Source organism: Oncorhynchus masou, chromosome 17 (assembly GCF_036934945.1).
Source record: "Oncorhynchus masou masou isolate Uvic2021 chromosome 17, UVic_Omas_1.1, whole genome shotgun sequence".
Lineage (NCBI taxonomy): Eukaryota > Metazoa > Chordata > Actinopteri > Salmoniformes > Salmonidae > Oncorhynchus > Oncorhynchus masou.
In genome coordinates, this window is record NC_088228.1 from 24788270 (window position 1) to 24815124 (window position 26855).

Here is a 26855-nt window from a genome sequence, read left to right on the forward strand (position 1 = left end):
TCAGAAGATACTATTAACATGTAAATATTATTGGTAACAGAATAACTGCAGATTAAATAATGCTGTAATTGACAAATGTACACCCAATTTAGGCTACTGCCCCTTTAAGAGCTAGTATATATTTTGTACCATGTGTTATGATTCTTACCAAACATGTTATCGTCTTCTCACACTATTCAAACCCCACAATCGAATTAACAGTTAATGAAGCTCTCTTAGCCTATAGATCACATATTGCAAACAAATAATCTGGACTAAAATCTGAATTGTGTGGCACTAATGTTAGGGGCTATGGCAGGGGTTAATGGTGTTGCAGCAGTGTAGTGCGGGAATAATGATAAAATAACCTGGGGAGTTTTGTGTTCACAGTGTCCTAAAAAAGGGAACCGGACCGCGAAATTCAAGCCAACCGAACTCAGACAACCTCTCGTGATGTTCTCAATTTAGGCTCGTTTCGGGGTCTGAGTTCCTTTTGTGTTCACACTGCAAAAAATAAAATAAACCAACCGCACCGAGTTCACAAAAAATGGTCTGTAAGGGACCATGTGATAACACCCTTAGTTAGACTGAGAACATTCGTGTGCCATGGGAGTCGCCATATATTGTTGCATAAACCATCACAAATTTAGCTTGAACAGAAACACATACATATAAACATTCGTGAACAATATATGTAAAGAAACGAAAATATCACCATTACCTAGTGTCATAGCAGGTCTGTATTTGTTTTATAACAACAACAAAAAATCTAACCACATAACTTCCGACGAGATGTCCATCACGTGAGTAGACTTGATTCACCAATCACCGCGTTCTATGGACGTCACACGCAAGCAGTCAAAAAAAAAACCACGTGAGCCGGTTATATGAAAGTTATATCACCCGGGCAAGAGCATCGGTTACTTTGTTTAACATAAGCATTTTATTCACTTCAACGAGACAAGGGTCTTCAAAGGCAATTCAGAAAAGGGTAGGTAAGGAAATCAAGCTTGAATGTAAACCAGTATGGAACTAGCTACTCATTCAATGAGGACAGCATTGTTACCTGCAATGCAATATTGTTGATGTCATGTTAGATCATATACTTATCATTATTATGTCAATTATGAATTTCCTGGTCATTGGCGTAGTTTCAAGTTACTTTGTGTAAGGCATTGGAGACCTGAGGGTTCATTTTATGTGTATTTGTAATGATCAGCACCCACAGTGCATCACAGCCATAATAGCTAGTGCACTTCTGACAGTGCACCATTTTCTGACTGATAGGAAGTGAAGAGCTTATCAACTGTGCACTCTGCATAAAGACCCAAGACAAGTTCTGGACAGAGATTCTCAGGAACACAGCAATGTTTTTCTGTATAGTCTTGCTAGTTAAAAATATAGCAACTGCCATCAATGGAGAATTTAACGATTCAAAATATTTATATGAATTAACTAAATACATCTGTATTAAAACTGTTGGATCTGTCTGAATTTACAGAAGTGAAACATTGTGGTTTCTTTCTAACCATTTCCTTCCCAACAACCATGTTTCACTTCTGTAAATTCAGACAGATCCAACAGTTTTAATACAGATTTTTTTAGTTAATAAATATAAATATTTTGAATTGTCAAATTCTCCATTGATGGCAGTTGCCATATTTTTTAACTAGCAAAACTATACAGAAAAACATTGCGGTGTTCCTGAGAATCTCTGTCCAGAACTGGTCTTGGGTCTTTATGCAGAGTGCACAGTTGATAAGCTCTGACTCTGTCTCTTTGCAGTCAGACATGTTTGGTTCAGTGGTGGTTGGCATTGGGACAGCAGGCTTTGTGAGGATCAGGGACATGCTAGCCCCTCTGCCCTCCAGCGCGGCTGAGAAGCTCAGTGTCAAAGGTTTCACATCCAGGTGAGGTACCAAGACTCATCTCATTGTTTTTTGGACACACTGTGCACAGCAGTGTGTCTAGGTCCATGTGCTGGTTTTGGCAGGAACAACGGGTGTTAAAAAACAATGGTAAAATTCACACACTGAAAAAATACCTTGATTTTAATGCTTATTTATTATATGTGCAGTGTAATTAACTTTGCATTGCACATATGACATAGATATATAGTCAGCAGCTGGGTCGTGCATACTGTAGCAAACCCTGACTATTTCAAAGCATTTTTCCCGTAGTGAATATGACTCTGGTGCTGTCTTCCCATAGGAGGATTCTGGAGGAGCAGCAGGGAGTGAAACAAATCACTGTTGAAGATGCCCTGAGCCGGGACGACATAAAGGTGGCTTTCGTGTGCACCGAAAACGCTGCCCATGAGGAAAACATCAGGTAAAACGCTTTCTCTCTCTCAATGACCCCATATCTCTATTATAGTCCTCTGTGGTAGATGTCTAGCTATCCCTTTGTCAGTTTTGTTTCTATCTGAAATGCTCTTACACAAGAGCTATATTTTCACCATGTTACAAATCACCACTAGGAGTCAGCACCCGAACACGTATATTGTCTGCATCGATCCTCATTACACTGTTTCCTTTCTTAGTCCACTGAGGCTCCATCTCGATGTAAAAACTGTACGTTAATTAACCATTAATTGAACCTGGCCCATTTACTAAATCCTCAGACAAACTGTTGGAGCTTGGGACACAAGCATTTCGCTACACCCGCAATAACATCAGCTAAATATGTGTATGTGACCAATACAAATAGATTAGATTTAACAGCTCTAGTATATAAGCTATATATTATACAACATTGAGACATATTGTGACACAGTAAATTCAATGTTGTATTACATGTAAAATCCACATAAAATCAATAGTGTAATTTTTGGATTCAATCTGGACCTTTAGTCTATTAATTTTACCATCATTTTCGAACTGTTCCCTTTTCATTTTTGTCACCCACTTCCCTTGAAAAACAGTTCGCCCTACAGCCAATTCTGTCGAATCAAAAGAATTTGCAAAAAACAATCAGATTTCGACAGAAATATGGCTGAGACGCAAAGACAATTCAAGGAGAGGGGGTACAAAAATGGTCAGATTAATACTGCCATTGAGAAAATTCAAAATAAAACAAGACATGACCTTTTCAAGGTGAGTCTCGCAAAAAGAAGAATTCTTGTGTTTTAACTACCTGCTATTCAAAGTGCTCTGAATAAATTAAGGGAATCGTTCACAAACATTGCTACATTCTAAGATCCGATGACAGTATAGGTAATGTGTTTTTGGACCCTCCCTTGGTCATATTCTCGCGGGGCAGAAATCTCAGAGATCAACTGGTAAACTCTGATTTACCACCCCAAGATATCCCTGCACAACATCTATTTGCGCCCCTACTGGATGGAAACTACCAGTGTAATGGCTGTGCTCAATGCAATGGCACTTATAAATATGGATCCTTCAAACACCCCCAAACAGGGAAACAGATCCCAATCAAAGGTGTTATCACGTGCTCCACTAAGGCAGTTATTTATCTTCTAACTTGTCCTTGTGGTAAAAAATTATGTGGGTAAAACAAAGTGAGAATTAAAAGTACGAATCTCGGAGCATCGTAGCACCATGCAAAAACTCGACTTACCCAATTGAAGCCAACTTTTTTGGGAGCAAACCACTCGATTTTGTCCCTACGTTATATTGGCATCAAACATGTCACCCTCCCTAGGAGAGGGGGTGACCTCGACAAATTATTGTTAAAACGAGAGGCTGCCTGGATCTTTAATTTAAAGACCCTTGCTCCCTTCGGTCTCAATGTAGACTTTGATCTGAAGCCATTCTTGTGATTATTGTGATTTTGCTATTGTAAATGTTTGTAGGCTTATTGTATCTGTGATCGTATGCTATTAATTTATGTTTTTTGAATGCTATTTTAATATATGAGAATTAACCAATGATATCAGGCCACGCCTGGCCATGATCAGACACCTGTGTGTGTCCTTTGACACTATATAAACTAGTCACCCCCGCAGTGTTACCCTAATGAAAACAGCTTGTCTGTGGAAACGTTGGTTATTAAATTATTGCATCTGAGCTCCTAGAGTGTGCGACTCTCCTTTAATTTTTCAAAAACCCTTTTAATTGCTACCATGCTTATGCTGCAAATGCATTTCATATTTCTTCTGTAAGAAACATTTCAGTGTAGCTGTTTTGATGTACACCACTCAAACCCCGGAGAGGACCACCAAGGCTACAGCTCTCTAATGGCTCTCTTTATGACTGCGAACTGTAGCGAAAACGCACTGAAATTATGGTTTTTACTCTCCCTCTCACTGCTAAATGTACAGAGTGTACAGAGAGCCAGAGATGGGCTATTAAAGAATGGAGAGTTATTTTAGGCTGGTTAATGAGGGTGTTTAGAACATGGCCATCATGTTTCACTGGTAGACAGTTCCAGGCTAATTGTCTAAATGGAACAGCAGGTACTGCCCTTCATACTGTAAAGGGAAAAAGCCATGAAATGTTATTGAGAACAGCTTTTTCATAGAGGATACTTCATTGTCTTATTTTTTGTCAATTTAATTTGAAGGAAAATTTTGAGAAAGTTACAAGAAGTTTTAAGAGCGGTCAATGTGAAGTTTTCCCAACTCTGAACACGATGGGTTATTGAAACATTGGGCTCTTATTTTTTTATATATTTTAACTTTATTTACTAGGCAAGTCAGTTAAGAACAAATTCTTATTTACAATGACGGCTTAAACCGGACGATGCTGGGCCGATTGTGCGCCGCCCTATGGGACTCCCAATCATGGGCTGGTTGTGATACAGCCTGGAATCGCACCAGGTGTGTAGTAACGCATCTAGCACTGAGATGCAGCGCCTTAGACCGCTGCGCCACTCGGGAGCCCTTGCTGGTCAGTTTGGTTTACGAAGTTACGTTTGAGTTGTGCCACTCCCTAGTACAGGACAGTCCTTGAAATTGAATTTATGTTCTGTTCAAGCGCTGTCTCTTGGACACCCTTCTTGGATACTGTAAAAAACATTTCTCCTATACTATGTTGCATGTCTTAACGGACCATAGGATGTTTCTGGAAGCTGGGAAGCATGTCTGTGTGGAATATCCAATGGCCATGACACACAAGACTGCTGTGGACCTCTGGGACCTGGCTCAGGAAAAAGGTGAGTTGGACAGAATCATTGGAAGATATTTTATAGAGAAGACATGGTGAAGTCTTGATGACATGGTCATTATGATGTAGTAGACGTGTATCTGTGTCAGGGTTTCCGTTTGGAAAATGTGACGCCGGACATTTGACCGGCAGCATTTTAATTGACAGGACATTTGAGGAATTTAATGGCCCCATATGCATTGGGTGTGTAACAAGATTAGGGCGTCTACACACGATGCTCAGAATGACAAAATCACATTTAGATTATGGTAATTCATTTTTACACTGTACATGCAACTCACTGGACAATGAAAGGAAGTTGATTTAAAAGCCAATAGAACATAATGGTTTCAATGGCATTGAAATTAGATTTTGGCTAGACTACTTTGAAGCAAGGTAAGACATGCCTAATATGAAGTAATACATTCAGGTTTCACACAATTAAGTTTTCAAAATGCATAATACCACCAGCTTACATTGTAAAGTGTGACGTGCTGAAGCCTGCCTACCGTTGCTCATGAATGACGAATGCGAGGCGCGCTTCAATTACCAGTTGAGAAATAAAAATAGTAGCTCTTTTTAATCACGACCATCAAAACTGTTTTTAACATGCAATTTCAATGTATTATTGTTGCACAATGATTGGGCTTATAAAAGCACATTTCACCCCAGCAGAAGCAGGAGCTGTAGCAGCAGCTCTTGTGCTGTCTGACAGATTTTCTGCTTAAACTAGGCTCTGTATATGTATGCTGTCTGCGATAACCATTTACCAATAAGCATGACTGGTTAAATGTATTTACATCGACTGGTATTTTTTATCAATGAATAGGATAAAAAGCATTATTTCACAATTCAATTTTTTTTTTCTCCCTGACAATTGGCTGGCACCAGTTTTATTTTTGGGCTTTTCATATTTTTTGGGGTGGCCAAAAGCCAGGCTATTACAGGCTAATGGAAACCCTGATCTGTGTATCTTAATAACTACTGATCACCTACGTATTTAAAGTTCTATGTCTTCTATGTTCCTAGGAGTGGTCCTGCATGAGGAGCACATAGAACTCCTGACAGCTGACTTCAAGCAGCTGAAGAAGGACGTAGCAGGGAAAAGGCTGGAGGAGGGATTCCTTCACTTCACAGGTGAGACGGAGACTGGAATTGAGAATATAGCACAAATCCCAGGTGAAAACACAACCGTGATACACGAAGGCCCCAGCACTACTGATACAGACATCACCTCAAATACAATATTTGCTACAGAAACTTAACTGCATAGCATGTATCAAATTGATGTGCATCATCCAGGTAACAGGCTTTGGGATGAATATTTAATTCCAGAGCTTTTGATGTAATGAAGGCTCCCATCAAAGCGACTTGTGAAATGTTGTGTTTTCATTCTCCACAGTACACGTGTTGGGTTTGATGTGAAAGAGAGCCTGCCTGTGGAGTGAGGCAGGCAGGCTGGTCTCTGGTGTGAAATACAGAAGGGTGTTGTTGATGAAATCCAGAGGTGTGTCAAATGGTACTGTATTTCCTACATAGTGCGCTACTTTTGTCATTAGTAGTGAGCTACATAGGGAATAGGGTGCCATTTGGGATGTTGACTAGCTCTGTCCTATTTCATCAGAGCCTCGCAGCTGGGGAAGAAGCAAGTTAATGCATATGAATGGACTTCTCCTAAAGCACCCATGATTGAATAATAAATCATAGTTATTAACTCCACACGCTTCACATAACCTCAGATGACAGACAGTATTTTCTAGCAGCTGCCTGTTGACCAAGAATGGAAGTCGGAGCTTAGTGGAGAGAATGGAGGAGTAAGGGAGTAGTTCCTCTTAAATTTGAGTCAGGGCAGTTTTCGTAGTTCGACTGTAGGAGGCAGCAAGTGCAAAATTAAATGTAACATCTGTTGGGAGATTCACTTCAATGGTTCGTTCATTTTATGCATAATGGTGACATAAACTGGTGTGGTGCTGTTGCAGTATATGTACTGTCAGAATGTGATGAAATACAAAATCAATACAAAGGGCATAATGTGAGCAGAGGATGATTAACATGAGCCATTGGATTACATGTCCCATTACAACTACTTCTGACTGTAGTTTTCCTGTGTGTCTCACAATAGGAGGTCCTCTGAAGCCGGGCTTTGGTTTTCCAGCTTTCAGTGGCATCGCCCGGCTCACCTGGCTGGTCGATCTGTTTGGAGAGCTGTCTGTCACCGCTGCCAGCATGGAGGAAGACCAGCAGAACAAGTACATGAAGATGACCGCTCAACTCATAACCAAAGAGCAGAAGTATGTATAAACAAATCAGATAAGTCCTTTCACAACGTCTCAAACTTAGCTATTCTGCCAGTACAAAACGTAATTGCCTTTATTACATCTAGAAATACTGGTAGTCCACGTTGGGTTAACTATACCCCTCTATCTATTCTATTATGGATTTATTACAGGCCTCTCACGTGGATTGAGGAGTGGGCTCCCGGCCTGTCTAGGGCCAAAGACATCAACTTCCGCTTTGACTCATGCACCATCACCCAGCTGCCCCCAGCCACCAGGGAGCCGGTGGGTATCTTTATGCAGGACTTGGTGCTCTTCAGTCAGAAGCTGCTGGGCCAGGTGCCCCGTGACCAGCTCCATGCAGAGCGCCGCAGAGTCCTCCACTGTCTAGAGCTGGCCGACCGCATCCAGCAGCTGAGCCTGCAGGGCTCAGCCCAGGACACCTAGAAACTAGCAGCCTACCGAGGGGCCCCAGCAGTCTACCGAGGGACCCCAGCAGCCTACCGAGCGGCCCCAGCAGCCTACTAAGGGTTGTGAAATTACAGTAACATTCCCAAAATTCCCAGGTTTTCCAGAATTTTGCAATGCTTAACCTACTGGTGGATGTCCAAACGTACAAAATCCATCCATAAGCCTTCCACAGTAAAGCTACTGTAACATGCTGTTCTGTAGACATACGCTTAGCGCATCTTTGAAATGTTAAGGTATTTTATGTGTTTCAGAAACAAATTGGTTTCAGAGGCTGCATTTACACAGCAGCCCAATTCTGATATTTTTTCCACTAATTGGTCTTTTGATCTAGCCTGACAACTCAAACTGAATTCGTCCACTGCTCTATATACTTCAGTCTGAGACTGCCGTCATTGAAGTCGTTTGTAGTGACGTCAAAATGAGGGGTGTTGTACAAAACAAAGTAATAAGCGATTGGATCATCTCTAGCCAATGACACATTTTCAAATGCCACTTTACCCACGTGTGTTCTGGCTGGGGAGGTACTCCGATCCTGACTCATTGCGGAAAAGAAGCTAACGTCCGTGTGTGTGGCGTACTGTAGGATTTGACCTGAGCAAGGAGTTTGGGTAGCCAGGAAATGTTTGACCAATCACATCAGATCTTTTCACATCAGTTCTTTTTCAGAATTAGACTTTTTGGGGGGCCTTTTTCACTCCTTATTTCTCCCCAATTGGTAGTAGTTAGTCTTGTCTCATCGCTGCAACTCCCATATGGACTTGGGAGAGGCAAGGGTGCAAGTAGAAATAGTGGTGTGCAAAAGAGCAGAAAAACAAATATGGGGATGAGGTAGGTCGTTGGTTGGATGGGCTATTTACAGATGGGCTGTGTACATCTGCAGCGATCGGTAAGCTGCTCTGACAGCTGACGCTTAAAGTTGGTGAGGGAGATAATGGGCTGCCTGCGTAAACTCAGCCGAAGGCATGTCGGCTTATTATTTTAGGGTTAGGCTGTTACTACAGACCACATCTTAATATTGATGGGAGGTCAATTGATATATAGTTTGATGTTTGCATTGTTACTTATTGAAGTGAATCTACATTACAGTTGAATGTACTGTAACATTCCTGTGGTTGATCACAGCTCATGGTGCTTTATCATTGGCTGGTGTGCTTTACTTATCTCATATGACATTTTAATATTGACATGTTGTATAGCTATTGTGCAGACAAAAGTGTAAGGAAAAACGGTGACATACTGATCGATGGATTTATTTGTATTTTTTTATTTAACCTTTAACCTAGGCATGTCAGTTAAGAACAAATTCTTATTTACAATGACGGCCTACATGTTCAAATCATTAACACCGTACAATAGGTGTTTGTATGATACATCAGGTGAATGATATCTCGGATAGCTTTGGCAAGTGAAAGTGTGCCATTTACACTGCAACTGCAACATGGACTGCAATTGACACATCTGTTTAGTTGTTTTAAAGTAGCAATCCAGCCTCCTTTTTTACCTAATTTAACACCTGATTTACTTAACAAAAGGCATATCTCAATAGGTGGTCCAGGCAAGTCCTGACATTGCACAAGTGGAGGGTGGGCCTTTCCTCTTTTGTTCTCTTTCTCCTCTATTGTTCCTCAAGCAAGTGGGAGGCAGATGAAATCAGATTCCCACCAGACTGACTCTTTGATTGCCCTACTCCTTGACGTTTGCAGTTGTCTAAAAAACACTATTTTGATCTTTCTAGTCTTTAGTTTGTGTACTTTATTGTATTTATACATGGGATGTTGCTTTTCAACAGTACAAGTTCAAAAATCAATCGGAGGACATATTTCAGTGTTTGATTAAAGGGGCATTGCAGTTAACTTGATTTAGATGTTTTTGTAATGTCTGGAATTTCAGCCTGTTCAGGTGGGATGGAACTTTTGGACCGCATCATGACTTCACACCGCTTCCCTGGTTTTAGCACTAAATCATTCACTAGCTTGTTTCCTTAGTTGTAGTTTGTGCAATACGCTTCCTTTCCTTTTTCTTTGTTTCAAAACAGTATTTCAAGGACCTCAAAATTAGCTGTTCACCATGCAATATAATAAGTATTCTACTTAATTCTAGGATGCTGACAGACTGAATTTGTGCCTTGGCCTGCTCAGTTCCCTCTCCCATTGTTATCCATTCATGCCAGTCCCATCTAATGATGTACAGTGGGCTCCAAAATTACTGGCACCCCTGACTGGCAATGCACAAACAATACTTAAAAAAATATAAACAATATAATTCTATAGATAAACTCAAAATACCAACATGTGAGAAATACTGTACATTATTGTTTCAATGGAACCAACCAAAATCATTCAATTATTTAATACAAAATACATTTAACCAAAATCAAGGTTTCATAATTATAGTCACTCCTCATTTAGTACTTAGTGCAACCACCTCTGGCAAGGATAACAGCATGGAGTCTTTTCCTGTAATGTTTGACAAGGTTAAGGAACACATTTGGAGTGATTTTAGACCATTCCTCTATGCAGATCCTTTCAAGATCCTTCACATTCTTGGGTTTGCGCTTATCAACTGTCCTCTTCCACTCAGCCCACAAGTTTTCCATTGGATTGAGGTCCGGCCACTGAGATGGCCATGGCAGAACATTGATTTCGTCGTCACAGAACCATTTTTGTGTGGATCTTGAGGTATGTTTCGGGTCATTGTCTTGTTGGAAAGTCCACCTACAGCCAAGTCCCAGTCTTCTGGCAGAGGCAACCAGATTGTCAGCCAAAATTGCCTGATACTTGGTAGAATTCATTATGCCATCAATCTTAACCAGTGCCCCTGGACCTCTGGAATTAAAACAGCCCCAAAACATCACTGACCCACCTACATATTTCACCGTGGGTATGAGGTGTCTCTCCTTGTAGGCATCTCTGTTTTGCCAATGCTGGATCTGACCAAAACTTTCAATTTTGGTCTCATCTGACCAGAGCACCTTCTTCCAGTCATAATTTAAATGACGTTTGGCAAACCCCAAGCACTTGCGTCTGTGTCTTGGGATCAGAATGGGCTTTCTTCTGGCAACCCTTCCAAAGAGCCTGCGGATGTGGAGGTGGCGTCTGATGGTGCTCTTTGAAACCTGGTGACCCCAAGACTCCACCAAGGCCTGCAATTCTTTCACAGTGATTCTTGGGGATTTTGTTGCTTCTCTCACCATCCTGGGGGGCAAAATGCATTTGCGTCCTCTACCCGTGAGGTTTTCAACTGTTCCATATCTTTTGAATGTTCTAATAATTGCCCTGACAGTGCTCAGTGGTATATTCTCAATGGTATATCGCTTGTGGATCTTCTTGCAGTCATTACATTATTTCTGAAGGTCTACGACCATCTGTCTCTTTTGAACTACCAGTTCTTTTGTTTTCTTCATGATGTTGGATGACAATGGGATATTGCATGTGTGTTACCTAATTTGTATACCCTAGTGAAACAGGAAGTGATGTATTGGCTCAATATAGTTCCTTAGGGCTTAGATAAACTTAAATAAGTATAATTTAATTTGTGGTTTAATTTTGGTAGATGTTATTTACAATAATCTTTAAGGGTGCCATTAATTGTGAAACCTTGATTTGGAGGACATTGATAAATTATTTTGGTTGGTTCCATTGAAACATTAATTAAGTACAGTATTTCTCACATGTTGGTATTTTGAGTTTCTCTATAATTATATTGTTTATATTTGTTTAAGCATTGTTTGTGCATTGCCAGTCAGGGGTGCCAGTAATTTTGGAGCCCACTGTATATGTCTACCATGTTACACAATTATTCACTACCCAGTGAGTGCAGTTTGGCCACTTTAACTGGGTGTCACTAGTGTTATTAGCCATTTATATGTAGAGAAAATTACATTTAACAGTTTGAGGGAGAATTGTACTATTATATTGAATTATAATGCCTGAATGTTTTAATAATGTGTGTATTGTAACTGTGTATAATTTGCAATAAAATTGATAATTTGCAGTTTCCCATATTAATAGGCCATATAATGTGTGCTTGATTGATCATCTTCCTGTTTGATTCTGCCGTTACATTCTCGATGAAAGAAGCAGGCAACCATCAATAATAAGCATTGCAGAATCCTGCACGAGAAATATATATATATATATATATATACTTTTTTTTCGCAAGCAAACAGGTAGCTGTTGCACCCTGGCCCAGGGTCATAATACTGGTCTGATCTGCAGGCTATGGTTACCAGTCGATGGACTGGTAAGTGTTGCTCCTGCCTGTACCATCTGCTTCTGTTGATAGCCTCACAGAGTAGAGCTGATGGTGATCAGAGAGAACACTGGGTTACTCCTGAAACAGGGTAAATCCACACCAATAAGATCATTAAGTGAAAAATAAATGCATTTATGAATTACTCATTACTTTTACAAATGACAAAACCTATATTGCATTGCCTGTACTGCATATGATTTGTGTGATCTAAATGTTGTAACACTGAAGTGTGACAGTGTGGACTCAGCCTGTCCTGGGTTAAAAAAAAGCTAAAAATGTTCAATGGTTTGCGATTGCTTTCAAGCAGTGCTTCTGCGTCCTTGATTGCAGTGTTCCGAGAGTTACTGTGGGGGCGTGTCGCCTTATCATCTGTATGCGTGTGAAAAGAATAGGCTACGTTCGATACAATTAATGCAAAAGACAATGACAAACTCAACTGTGAAGAAGAGATAAACTCCGATTTCTTGATGGACTGAAACCGTATTGACCAATGGCACCAACAGTCGACCAAACATCGAAGTCATGGCCAGTGGTTCACCAAACGCACTATGTGGCGACAAATGATTTCTAAACATGTCTGATTAATTTTTTGACTATAACGGTATTTAGGTGGAGGCTACTGTCCGTGAGGGAAGTTGACATTTCGTGAATGATGCCAGTTCTGTGTGGAATCATACTTCTGTTTTGAAGTCATTGGCCACAGATAAAATTAAATCAAATCACATATCTACAGTACTTTGATTGGTCTGATCATGTCAACATCATACTTTCAAAATCTGAGCTAGCAGTCATCATCATGAATCAAGTCAACAATCTACTGGCAAATCCTTTTTAATCCTAATCATATGAAGAGAAATAATGAAGAGAAATTATAGATAAAATCGGTGCTCATCGGACATTGGACATAAATATTACACAACAAGTTGGAAATTGCAAATTCAACAATGAGTGGTTTGGAAGGAATCAGTGGCTAACTGCAAGCATTGCAAAACAACCATTAACCTGCTATTCAGTGGAGTGGCTGTGTAGTCCCAAGTCTAAGATTAAGGGTCTCTTTTCCTAGTTTAAAATTATAAACATTCAGCATTGGCCATGCTGTCAATTAATCATCATTTGTGCCGTGCTCAAAACAACTGTTAACCTGGAACTACAAAATCGGACTTTAGTGAGTTCACGACAACTGAGAACTCTGGAAATTAGCTACGACTGGGAAAATACTTTTTGAACTTTCATCCAACTCGGAATTGTAAATTTGCAACTCAGGCTTCTTTTTAGAGCTACAACCTGAAGATCACAGACATCATGATTCAACTTTTTTTTTCTCGAGTCCCCAGTTGTCTTGAAAGCACCATAAATCCAGAGAATGCCAGACTTTGATGACAAAGTTTGATGACAAAATTTGCCCACGAAGGACCGCCGTGACTCCTTCCTGTTCAAGTGAGCACAGCACGAGCGAAGTTGACATTTCGTGAATGATGCCAGTTCTGTGTGGAATCATACTTATGTTTTGGTTAGTGGATGAGGTGAGTCTGATAATTTTAGTCAGAAATTCAATTCAATGTTAAAGTGAATAATTGTTGTCCTCTTTTTGTTTCCGTTAAAAGGTTTAGGCCTGGGTATGACGTTCTTCAGAACTGTCTCGTTGTTCTCTGAAATATTATAGCCTTGGGGTTTATTGAAAGTCAACAAAACAATGCGCCCTGCTGCTGCAGAAGTTGTGGGCTATTGATAACTATTTAGGCCTATGAACGCTAGGCAATTATGTAAGGTCACATAAATCCGTGGTATATTGAATTATATTCTGTACATAATGTATTAAAATCTATATTCTTGAAATGAAACAATATTTAGAAAAACTCACCATTCATTGAAGTCTTACTGGACTCATATTTACATCAGCCTGGATCATATCATATGTACCACAATTAGTTTGTCCCTGTCTTGCCTCTAGACCATTTGGTTCCATCCAATAACATCCAATAAATAGATCACACAATACCATTTTACAAAGCTGACTGCACATACAAACAGACACATGCACTCACACACACCTACAGTTCACTCATTTGTACGCACACATACACACAGGCATTTCTTCCTCTTCTAATCGTTGTTAATTGTGACAGAACTGAAGCAGTGACAAACAGCTCTTTGTGGTATTGTTCGTGAGCCCAGCTCCTCTGCTGATGACCAAAAGCAGACTCCAGTCCTGCTCAGGGGCTGCTTTGTCCCCTTGCCATGAGTGTAAATGGAAGGGACATGCTGCAATTGACCGTGGACACAAACATCCACCTGGCAGATCTCGGCTGGAGTGTTTCTCACAATTACTCCCAACCAATAAAGGCCAAGGCTAGCCGGCTCACCTCACAGCTCACACATACCTTACATGGTGATGGATGGACATCAAACAAAAATGGATGTCTCATCATCATAGAAGCCAGAGCCATAGAAAATAACACTGGGGAATAGTGTGATTATGTCTAGTGAGGGCAGATAGTAGCGAGAGCCCACAGAATATTTTTCGCTAGTATCTCATTTTAGAGGCTTGTTATACATTAGGTGCTGGGCCTAGTCTGACAGAGGTGGCATTGAACTGTATGTGTGCATAGTGGGTTCTGGTCTGGTCTGGACTTTGCAGTCACCGGTTCACAATCATCTTGAGTTGGCCTCTGAACATAGAGCATTGCATGAAATAGAAGTTTGGTTCATCAAATATAAACTTTGCTTACAGTAAGTGATTTTTGTATCACTTGTGTTAATGAAAAGCCAACCAAGTCCTGTTTGGTGGTCACATATGGCACATCACAGAGAAATAAAACTACAAGTTATTCACATGGTTGACAAGTTTCCTACTTAAATGCCGAACACTTAATTTTCCCTCTGACTTGCCCTCTGATCTCATACCAGCAAATATAAATCAATGACTAGTTTTCTTCTTGTCATTGACAGTGCACAGCTTCCAAGAACTACTGCTGGTATTTTGAAGGAGGCTACCCCATAGGCCATTTAATGTAAGTATACTGTGTACACACATGGGTAACAAAATTACCTGGACACAGACAACATTTAATTGTAGCATACATTATATTTATTGTTAAGAGATTCATATTTTACAACACATCTTCATTTAACCAGGTAAGTTGACTGAGAACACATTCCCATTTACAGCAACGACCTGGGGAATAGTTACAGGGGAGAGGAGATGAATGAGCCAATTGTAAGCTGGGGATGATTAGGTGACTATGATGGTATGAAGGCCAGACTGGGAATTTAGCCAGGAGACCAGGGTTAACACCCCTACTCTTACTATAAGTGTCATGGGATCTTCAGTGACCACAGAGAATCAGGACACCCATTCAACATCCCATCTGAAAGACAGCACCCTACACAGGGGAATGTCCCCAATCACTGCCTTAAGAATTGGGATATTTTTTTTTAGACCAGAGGAAAGTGTGTCTCCTACTGGCCCTCCAACAGCACCTCCAGCAGTATCTGGTCTCCCATCCAGAGACTGACCAGGACCAACGCTGCTTAGCTTCAGAAGCAAGCCAGCGGTGGGATGCAGGGTGGTATGCTGCTGATTGAACTGTTTGTGAACTTAAAGAGTGCAGTCTATTGATTCCCTCTGGCTTGTTTAAAGACCGGGTTGTGTTTGATTAAAGAAAGTGGTCCCTGGATGTGGATGAATACAGCGAGATCACCAGATTGGAAAAGTTCTAATGAGTTAATACCGGCCTATGACTGATTGATTTTGGCTGTCATTCATATAGGATGCTGTCGAAGAGGCGAGGGGAAAGAAAGAATAAGCTGTAACTTTTCCCAATCCAATCATCAAATCCCACACAGTATCCACTGGGTTGAGAAATCACCTCATTGAAGATCTTTGATTTCGATCTAAATCATTGAACTAATGGGCTAAGCATTAGTCTTCAGACCAAGTCTTTGAAATTATAAAGACATGTTGGCCACTAAGCTGGCCACTATGCTTTTAGAAATGCATTACAGTGGTGATACATCAGTAGGAGTTGAAGTTATGGTGGTAGAGAAAGGAGATCTTTACTGCATTGACTGGGAGATTTGGATTGCATTGCCTCTGTAAAAAAAGTGCACACACAGATCTACTGAAATAGAGTATAGTGCAGGCAGACTGTGTGGAATTATAGTGCACTATTAAGAGACTGCTGGCTCAGCTCTATGCCCATCTGACACGAGTGTAAATGGAACGTCATTCCATTTTTATGCACTTTTCTCTCTTTGCGTATTCTGAACGTGAACTTAATCATGGGAATAGCATGCTCTTGAGCTGCTATTAGTTCTGGTGGAGATCTAAGAAATTAAGGTGTGGTGGAGGTGTGTTTATAATTACGCTGTAATCTGACCTTGACTTAATTCCCTCATAATTCCACCACTTTTACCCAAGAGTAAACCATGAATAAGGTCGAAAGAACCTACTGGTTCCAAGTGGAAAAAACATCTCCTTAATTTATTTTGATAGAAATAACAGTATTCTCCATGCACTGTAATTCACAACTTGATAAGAACTATTGAAAGGAGCTAGATAAATGAGTAATTAGTTTGGATAAGGGAATTGTAAATATAAATTACACTTGTTTTAGATCTGTTTTAGAAAAAAAAAAGACATAGGCAGTGGTGATCCAGAGCCTATTTAGAGCCCTACATTTGTAGAATTTCATTTTTTTTTTGGAGGGGGGGGGGTGTTAGTTATTTGGATTTTTACGAATTATCTTTGAAAGATAGGGTCCTGAAAAAGGGACATTTCTTTTTTTTGCTGAGTTTTATATATATATATATATATATATATATATATATATATATATACATTTGTTTTGTTTGGGCTTTCCTGTTTTGCATGTTATTTTGGCATTAATACGTATGTTAGTTTGTAAACCATGTAAATATTTATATTTCATTGAGTTAATAAAGCCGCATACAAACATGGTCTCTTTTGTTTTCTTGAGTAAGACAGCTTCAAAATGCAGGTGTTTCAGCCTAGCTCAGTGCTTTCTGTGATGGTGGGGCAAGCCAGCAAAAATACTGCGCAGTGTTCTGTCACTCATGGGGACTCCATCACTACCAAGTCTAAGGGTTGAGCTAAAACAAAATCAAGCCCCTTGGGTGCTGCCATAGTTACATTAAGTGCCCATCCAAGAAGGTCATTGGCCACAGATAAAATGACATCAAATCACATATCTACAGTACTTTGATTGGTCTGATCATGTCAACGTCATACTTTCAAAATCTTAGCTAGCAGTCATCATCATGAATCAAGTGAACAATCTACTGGCAAATCCTTTTTAATCCTAATCATATGAAGAGAAATAATGAAGAGAAATTATAGATAAAATCGGTGCTCATCGGACATTGGACATAAATATTACACAATAAGTTGGAAATTGCAAATTCAACAATGAGTGGTTTGGAAGGAATCAGTGGCTAACTGCAAGCATTGCAAAACAACCACTAACCTGCTATTCAGTGGCTGTGTAGTCCCAAGTCTAAGATTAAGGGTCTCTTTTCCTAGTTTAAAATTATAAACATTCAGCATTGGCCATGCTGTCAATTAATCATCATTTGTGCCGTGCTCAAAACAACTGTTAACTCGGAACTCCAAATTCGGGTTCAAGACAACTGAGAACTCTGGAAATTAGCTACGACTGGGAAAATACTTTTTGAACTTTCATCCAACTCGGAATTGTAAATTTGCAACTCAGGCTTCTTTTTAGAGCTACAACCTGAAGATCACTAACATCATCATGATTCAACTTTTTTCTCTCTCGAGTTCCCAGTTGTCTTGAAAGCACCATAAATCCAGAGAATGCCAGACTTTGATGCCAAAGTTTGATGACAAAATTTGCCCACGAAGGACCGCCGCGACACCTTCCTGTTCAAGTGAGCACAGCACAACAAGGTGAGTCCAAAAATGTCTTGTATGCTGATGCATAAATGATGTAATATGCCAGGGAGATATGCACACTGTAGCAAAGAAAGTAATACTAAGTGTATGTTGTGTAGTAAGCTGTAATTAGCCAATGTGCCTCACCCTAATATTTTGGTAAATTTTCACCTCTTAATTTCTCCTACTGTTATGACTAGGTGGTGCACATGTAGCCTATAACCTGTTTTTGAGAAATGTAATCATCAAATATTGTAAGCGCTTTCATTGTCTTACAGTATATGCCCCTTTTATTTATCCTATGGTTCTGACTTGGTGTACAGGGAGAACACTGTAAGAACAGCCCATGTTCTGAATTATGTTGCTGTACATTTCAAAAGTGCTGAACAAATAGTTAAATAGACTACGTCCGTCCTAGCTCGCTCATTAATGTCTTCATCGAAATTACGGATGGCCTCTTACCTGCTTGTCGTCCCCTTATGCAGTAGCTTGTACATCTCATTTGTCAGTAGAAACCACATTTATTTAAGCAAGTCAGCTATGTCAGCTATGTTTTTTAAAGGCAGTAAATGAGGTTGAATGAACTGTAGCCCTGCCAGATAAGGCTCCGCTAATAGCCAGGTGTAGCAGTGGTAAGGTGTTGGGACTCTGCTGTTGGGACAACTTTATGTAGGCCCTAACAGTTTGTGGGTACCATTTGTCACCATTATAGTGCAATTAATGTATAGTTTAGTGTTGTGTTGTGTAGTGGCTTTGCTGGCATGTATCCCACATTTTAGTTTTTTTTTTGCCCCACGTGCTCCAGCAGATATATCTCACTGGTCACCCCCAAAGCCAATTCTTCCTTTGGCCGCCTCTCATTCCAGTTCTCTGCTGCCAATGACTAGAAAGAACCAACTGCAAAAATCACTAAAGCTGGAGACTCTTACCTCCCTCACTAGCTTTAAACACCAGCTGTCAGAGCAGCTCACAGATCTCTGCACCTGCACGTAACTCATCTGTAAATTAGCCCATCCAATCTACCTCATCCCCATACTGTATTTATTTATCTTGCTCCTTTGCACCCCAGTATCTCTACTTTCACATACTGTGGGGCAAAAAGGTATTTAGTCAGCCACCAATTGTGCAAGTTCTCCCACTTAAAAATATGAGAGAGGCCTGTAATTTTCATCATAGGTACACTTCAACTATGACAGACAAAATGAGGGGAAAAAATACAGAAAATCACATTGTAGGATTTTTAATGAATTTATTTGCAAATTATGGTGGAAAATAAGTATTTGGTCAATAACAAAAGTCTATCTCAATACTTTGGTATATACCCTTTGTTGGCAATGACAGAGGTCAAACGTTTTCTGTAAGTCTTCACAAGTTTTTCACACAATGTTGCTGGTATTTTGGCCCATTCCTTCATGCAGATCTCCTCTAGAGCAGTGATGTTTTGGGGCTGTTGCTGGGCAACACAGACTTTCAACTCCCTCCAAAGATTTTCTATGGGTTGAGATCTGGAGACTGGCTAGGCCACTCCAGGATCTTGAAATGCTTCTTACCGAAGCCACTCCTTCGTTGCCCGGGCGGTGTGTTTGGGATCATTGTCATGCTAAAAGACCCAGCCACGTTTCATCTTCAATGCCCTTGCTGATGGAAAGAGGTTTTCACTCAAAATCTCACGATACATGGCCCCATTCATTCTTTCCTTTACACGGATCAGTCGTCCTGGTCCCTTTGCAGAAAAACAGCCCCAAAGCATGATGTTTTCACCCCCATGCTTCACAGTAGGTATGGTGTTCTTTGGATGCAACTCAGCATTCTTTGTCCTCCAAACACGACGAGTTGAGTTTTTACCAAAAAGTTATATTTTGGTTTCATCTGACCATATGACATTCTCCCAATCTTCTTCTGGATCATCCAAATGCTCTCTAGCAAACTTCAGACGGGCCTGGACATGTACTGGCTTAAGCAGGGGGACACGTCTGGCACTGCAGAATTTGAGTCCCTGGCGGCGTAGTGTGTTACTGATGGTAAGGCTTTGTTACTTTGGTCCTAGCTCTCTGCAGGTCATTCACTAGGTCCCCCGTGTGGTTCTGGGATTTTTGCTCACCGTTCTTGTGATCATTTTGACCCCACGGGGTGAGATCTTGCGTGGAGCCCCAGATCGAGGGAGATTATAAGTGGTCTTGTATGTCTTCCATTTCCTAATAATTGCTCCCACAGTCGATTTCTTCAAACCAAGCTGCTTACCTATTGCAGATTCAGTCTTCCCAGCCTGGTGCAGGTCTACAATTTTGTTTCTGGTGTCCTTTGACAGATCTTTGGTCTTGGCCATAGTGGAGTTTGGAGTGTGACTGTTTGAGGTTGTGGGCAGGTGTCTTTTGTACTGATAACAAGTTCAAACAGGTGCCATTAATACAGGTAAGGAGTGGAGGACAGAGGAGCATCTTAAAGAAGAAGTTACAGGTCTGTGAGAGCCAGAAATCTTGCTTGTTTGTAGGTGACCAAATACTCATTTTCCACCATAATTTGCAAATTGTTTCATAAAAAATCCTACAATGTGATTTTCTGGATTTTTTTCTCATTTTGTCTGTCATAGTTGAAGTGTACCTATGATGAAAATTACAGGCCTCTCTCATATTTTTAAGTGGGAGAACTTGCACAATTGGTGACTGACTAAATACATTTGTGCCCCACTGTACATCTTCTGCACATTCTACCATTCCAGTGTTTAATTGCTATATTGTAATTACTTCGCCACTATGGCCTATTTATTGCCTTACCTCCCTTATCCTACCTCATTTGCACATGCTGTATATAGATGTTTGTACTGTATTATTGATTGTATGTTTGTTTTTTCCATGTGTAACTCTGTGTTGTTGTATGTGTCGAACTGCTTTGCTTTATCTTGGCCAGGTCGCAGTTGCAAATGAGAACCTGTTCTCAACTAGCCTACCTGGTTAAATAAAATTAAATAAATAAAAACATGCTAAAATCGCCACTGCATGTAGGCTAATTCAATTGTTATGGAGCAGAGTGCAGACCAAGCTGTACAGTTTGAACCCAAAGCACGGCGCAATACTTAGCTGTGTCATCACACAGTTCCATGGTTAGCATAGGCAATAGAGGTGAGTATAGCCTACTATTGTACACTATTCTCCCTATTTTAATTCTATATGCACTAATCTTCCAACACTACCAAGGGTTAAAGAACTGAATGCAATTTTCAGAATGACTCAAACCACTGAACCACTGTATTTTTTATTCATCAATATATTTCATTGCTAAAGTCTCTCCAAACCAGCATTTTTTTATGATTCATACATACTTTCCTAACCTTAAAATTTGCACAAATAATCTACAAGATCTGAATATTTTTAAATCTACCAGTTGGTGTCGAACCGGAGACGAATATGTATTTATTTAGATGGCTTTCTTTCATTGATCCCTATTTTCTGAACCTATTCTCTTAATGCATTCTAGTCTGTCAACAAAATTAATGTACACCATATTTAAAGGGATGGCTTAACATAAATGTACTGAAAACCCTGTTGAATGAAAATGTCGTGAAAAAACCTTTGCCAGCAAGTGGGAGACTTTTCAGCAGTTAAAATCAGCCCAGTCAAAACAGCCCAGTCAAAACTGTTCGCTGCTCTGGCCCCCCAATGGTGGAACAAACTCCCTCACGACGCCAGGACAGCGGAGTCAATCACCACCTTCCGGAGACACCTGAAACCCCACCTCTTCAAGGAATACCTAGGATAGGATAAGTAATAATAATAATATATCCCATTTAGCAGACGCTTTTGTCCAAAGCGACTTACAAGTCGGCTGGGGCCACTACTTTTACATATGGGTGGCCCCAGCGGGAATCGAACCCACGACGCTTGGCGTTGCAAGCGCCATGCTCTACCGACTGAGCCAATCCTTCTCACCCCCCCCCCCCCCCCCCCTTAATGATTTAGATGCACTATTGTAAAGTGGCTGTTCCACTGGATGTCAGAAGGTGAATTCACCAATTTGTAAGTCGCTCTGGATAAGAGCGTCTGCTAAATGACTTAAATGTAAATGTAAATGTAAAATTACATTTATTCAGCGCGTAAGGGAACCACGCCTGCAAAGCCTGTTACACACCTTAATAAGGTAAGTGTGAATACCGATTACTGAAAAGTGCGTAAGAAAGGCATACGTTCTTCAATCGAACTCGGGCCCCTAGCGATGTGCTGCTAATGACTTGTGTAATGGATGGCCTTCAAAGGATACTTCTGGATTTTTCTTTTTCTCCCCAATTTCGTGGTATCCAATTATTAGTAGTTACTATCTTGTCTCATCGCTACAACTCCCGTACGGGCTCGGGAGAGACGAAGGTCGAAACGTCCTCCGAAACACAACCCAACCAAGCCACACTGCTTCTTAACACAGCGCGCATCCAACCAGGAAGCCAGCCGCACCAATATGTCGGAGGAAACACGGTGCACCTGGCGACCTTGATTAGCGTGCACTGAGCCCGGCACAGCCACAGGAGTCGCTGGTGCGCGACGAGACAATGTTATCCCTACCGGGCCTAACCCGGACGACGCTAGGCCAATTGTGCGTCGCCCCACGGACCTCCCAGTCGCGGCCGGCTGCGACAGAGCCTGGGCGCGAACCCAGAGTCTCTGGTTACACTTCGGGATTTGACAATGATGTCCTTTATCTACTTCCCCAGAGTCAGAAGAACTAGTGGATACAATTTTTATGTCTCTGTGTCCAGTGCCATGGAATATTTCTGATTCAAAGGAGCGAGACTTTGTCATTTCTTTTCATCTTTATTAAATATCGATTCATTATTGCAATGAAGCGGGTGGATTCCACACTCTGAAATGTGATGTGAGAACTCAACGAGCAGAACCAAGCCACAGTATTTCTTAGTTAAGGCACATACTCCTGAATACGTGACAAACAACAGATGTCTGGAAAAGTTGGTATGAATCATAAAGGTAATTATTTGTATGTGAGAAAGAGCCAGATACCATTTACTGTGAGGACTGTTCAAATGGTATAGAAACGAGGGTTTGGCCCCTAAGACAAGGTTCCTCCTATCAGCCGCCCACACCAGAGACATCTCCTCCCTGGTATGTCACAGTATACAAACACCAACTCATTCTATGGAATGCAGGCTGTCGGTTTTATCACCAAGGCGTCATAAATCAATTGCTAGCGCTAAGGCCCAGTCGCCAAGGCCCAAGCCCAAGCCCAACCTCAGTCCCACAGACACAGATGAGAGTACTCATCAAACCTTATTTGATGCATAAACAGTATTATAACATAATCTTGTAATTTTTCTACCATACCAGTATGAAGGAAGTTAAGAGTATCTGCTAGAATGCGAGCAGATACCTATAAACTTCGTCATTGCACTAGTGCAGTGGTGATTTTAGCATGTAAATCTTAGTGGGGAAAAAAACAAAATGTGGGATGCATGCCAGTAAAGCCACTACACAAGACTAAACAATACATTAATTGCAGTATAACGGTGACAAACGGTGCCCACAAACTGTTAGGGCCTACATAAAGCTGTCCCAACAGCAGCACTTTTGAAATGTACAGTGACAGAATTCAGAACATGGGCCATTTTTACAGTGTTCTCCCTGTACACCAAGTCAGAACCGTAGGATAAATAAAAGGGGCATATAAACAGACAAGGAAAGCTCAATGATTACATTTCTCTAAAACAGGTTATAGGCTACATGTACACTACCAAGTTAAAACAGTAGGCCAAATTAAGAGGTGAAAATAGAATTATTAGGGTGAGGCACATGGAACGCCGTTTGGGTCTTTGCATGTCAAAAAAGATACACATCATATAACACTATTTGATGTGTTAAAGAAGCTTTTAATTTGACACGTATGGCCACGAACGATATGTTTACAATACTGAAAATAGACCAAATGATTAGGGTGAGGCACATGGGCTACTAAAAGCTTACTACACAACATACACTTATTATTACTTTCTTAGATACAGTATACAGTTGAAGTCTAAAGTTTACATACACCTTAGCCAAATACATTTAAACTCAGTTTTTAACAATTCCTGACATTTAATCCGATTAAAAATGCCCTGTCTTAGGTCAGTTAGGATCACCACTTTATTTTAAGAATGTGAAATGTCCGAATAATAGTAGAGAGAATGATTTATTTCAGCTTTTATTTCTTTCATAACATTCCCAGTGGGTCAGAAGTTTACATACACTCAATTAGTATTTGGTAGCATTGCCTATAAATTGTTTAACGTGAAACATTTCGGGTAGCCTTCCACAAGCTTCCCACAATGAGTTGGGTGAATTTTGGCCCATTCCTCCTGACAGAGCTGGTGTAACTGAGTCAGGTTTGTAGGCCTCCTATGTCGCACACGCTTTTTCAGTTCTGCCCACAAATGGTCTATATGATTGAGGTCAGGGCATTGTGATGGCCACTCCAATACCTTGACGTTGTTGTCCTTAAGCTATTTTGGCACAACTTTGGAAGTGTGCTTGGGGGCATTGTCCATTTGGAAGACCCATTTGCGACCAAGCTTTAACTTCCCGACTGATGTCTTGAGATGTTGCTTCAATATATCCACATAATTTTCCTACCTCATGACGCCATCTATTTTGTGAAGTGCACCAGTCCCTCCTGCAGCAAAGCACCCCCACAACATGACATGCTGCCACCCCCACAACATGACATGCTGCCACCCCCGTGCTTCACGTTGGGATGGTGTTTTTCGGCTTGCAAGCCTCCCCCTTTTTACTCCAAACATAACGGTGGTCATTGTGGCCAAAACAGTTCTATTTTTGTTTCATCAGACCAGAGGACATTTCTCCAAAAAGTACGATCTTAGTCCCCATGTGCAGTTGCAAACCGTAGTCTGGCTTTTTTGTGGCAGTTTTGGAGCATTGGCTTCTTCCTTGCTGAGCGGCCTTTTAGGTTATATTGATATAAGTCTTGTTTTACTGTGGATATAGATACTTTTGTACCTGTTTCCTCCAACATATTCACCAGGTCCTTTGCTGTTATTCTGGGATTGATTTGCATTTTTCACACCAAAGTACGTTCATCTCTAGGAGACAGAACGCCTCTCCTTCCTGAGCATTATGACGGCTGCGTGGTCACATGGTGTTTAAACTTGCGTACTATTGCTTGTACAGATAAACATGGTACCTTCAGATGTTTGGAAATTTCTCCCAAGGATGAACCAGACTTGTGAAGATCTACCTTTTTTTTCCTGAGGTCTTGGCTGATTTATTTTGATTTTCCCATGATGTCAAGCAAAGAGGCACTGAGTTTGAAGTTAGGCCTTCAAATACATCCACAGGTTCACCTCCAATTGACTCAAATGATTTCAATTAGCCTACCAGAGTTTCTGAAGCCATGATATCATTTTCGGGAATTTTCCAAGCTGTTTAAAGGCACAGTCAACTTAAGTGTATGTAAACTTCTGACACACCGGAATTGTGATACAGTGAATTATAAATTAATCTGAATCTGGGGAAGTAAATAAAAGGTCTCATTGCCAAAATCCTGAAGTATCACTTTAATGCTGAAAGCTGGTAAATTAGCTCTCACCCTTCTAGTACGGCTGGTGTTGAAATACAGTACAAAATACTGACAATAGGAGAGGGAGCATTTTAAATGTTGAGGAGGATTTGTCATGGAAGTGGTTTGCTGTCTATTTAGCCAGAGGATTTAACATTCTGTGCAGCTCATTGGATGATGAACATTTCTCTGAAATCTGTAATGATTCCATAAATAATCTCTCCTCCATGTTTAAAACTGAAGCTGCTGTACGCTCTTGAAAAACATCAGACACTGCTGTTCTCTGTGCAGGGCAGATCTGAAGACTGGAACTGCCAAATCACATCTCTGCCTGACACAATCAGCCCCACCCCATCAAAAAAACATCACACTGTATCAAACATATTATACTATAATAATAATTTGTACTAAGTATGATTAATTGTTAACTTTCAAAAAAAATATACAAAATAAATAAATAAATAGCTACCTAAAAGTTCCAATATTTGACGTAGAAAACTTTTTGTATCTGGGCGAGGGTATGTGTATGTGTGTGTGTGTGTGTCGCACACACAGTAGTCAAGTCACAGAGAACAATTCATCATCAGATTTCCTCTATACAGATGCTGACAATTGATCTGCAGGGGGTTCAGATAGCGATCCAATTTCAGCTCAGGGACTCAAGACAAACTGAAATGAATGGACGTGGAACTAAACTCAGTGTACCCTCAATAGTTTACTCAATATTAATCTTAGACCGCAGAGCAGTTTTCATCTGCTTGACGTGTCTATTTTACTGGGCCACTTGGTATTTTTCTCTTGTACTGTGCTTATGAGAACTGCCATTTGTTCATGTGTTTTGGTAGGGATGTTGGAAGACTATACTGTTTGCACAAAAGCCTTCTCTTAGTCAGTATTCTAGATGCTGGTGATTGGAATAACCTTTTCCTCTGTGTATGTGTGTATTGTAGATGTCGATCGTATGAGGACTGTTGTGCTGTGTCCGAGCCCTCTCCATCCAGAGACTATAGTACTTCTGGTGAGTTCCCCCAATAATAGCCTGCCCGTCTTACTTCTCTCCTCCCTCCTCTCTCTCTTTTTCTCAATCTTCTTTCTGTCTCGCTCTGTATTTTTCACTCTCTCTCGCATCAACTTGCTCCCTGCATGTACTTGTGTGCATTTATGCATAAGGCATTAGTTTGTTCATAGTGTTTGTGGTCCTTTGGGAACTTCTTTGTTTCTACTAAGAACATGACCCTCATCTGAGGGCTTCTTGCTGTAGCTTTAAATAGCTACACTGGCTCACAGTGAAATGCTTAATTGTTA

At 40.6% G+C, this 26855-nt stretch overlaps 1 protein-coding gene and 1 long non-coding RNA gene across 4 annotated transcripts; both read left to right on the forward strand.

Annotated features, from left to right (window-relative positions):
* Positions 1-850: 850 nt before the first annotated feature.
* Positions 851-11838, forward strand: LOC135558755 (biliverdin reductase A-like). Of its 2 annotated transcripts, none has more exons than XM_064992844.1 (7): positions 851-974; positions 1765-1889; positions 2191-2310; positions 4997-5094; positions 6114-6221; positions 7207-7375; positions 7534-11838. In XM_064992844.1, exons 2-7 carry the CDS (start codon positions 1771-1773, stop codon positions 7805-7807), a joined length of 888 nt encoding a protein of 295 aa, XP_064848916.1. In that variant the 5' UTR covers positions 851-974; positions 1765-1770; the 3' UTR covers positions 7808-11838. The 2 variants fall into 2 exon arrangements, with proteins under 2 accessions (XP_064848916.1, XP_064848915.1); XM_064992843.1 differs by having other exon boundaries at positions 851-970.
* Positions 11839-13504: 1666 nt separating this feature from the next.
* Positions 13505-26568, forward strand: LOC135558185 (uncharacterized). 2 transcript variants are annotated; one of them, XR_010458319.1, is made up of 3 exons: positions 13505-13608; positions 15035-15096; positions 26501-26568. It is a non-coding gene; the product is annotated as an uncharacterized LOC135558185 (long non-coding RNA). The 2 variants fall into 2 exon arrangements; XR_010458320.1 differs by lacking the exon at positions 26501-26568 and adding an exon at positions 17886-17981.
* Positions 26569-26855: the final 287 nt, after the last annotated feature.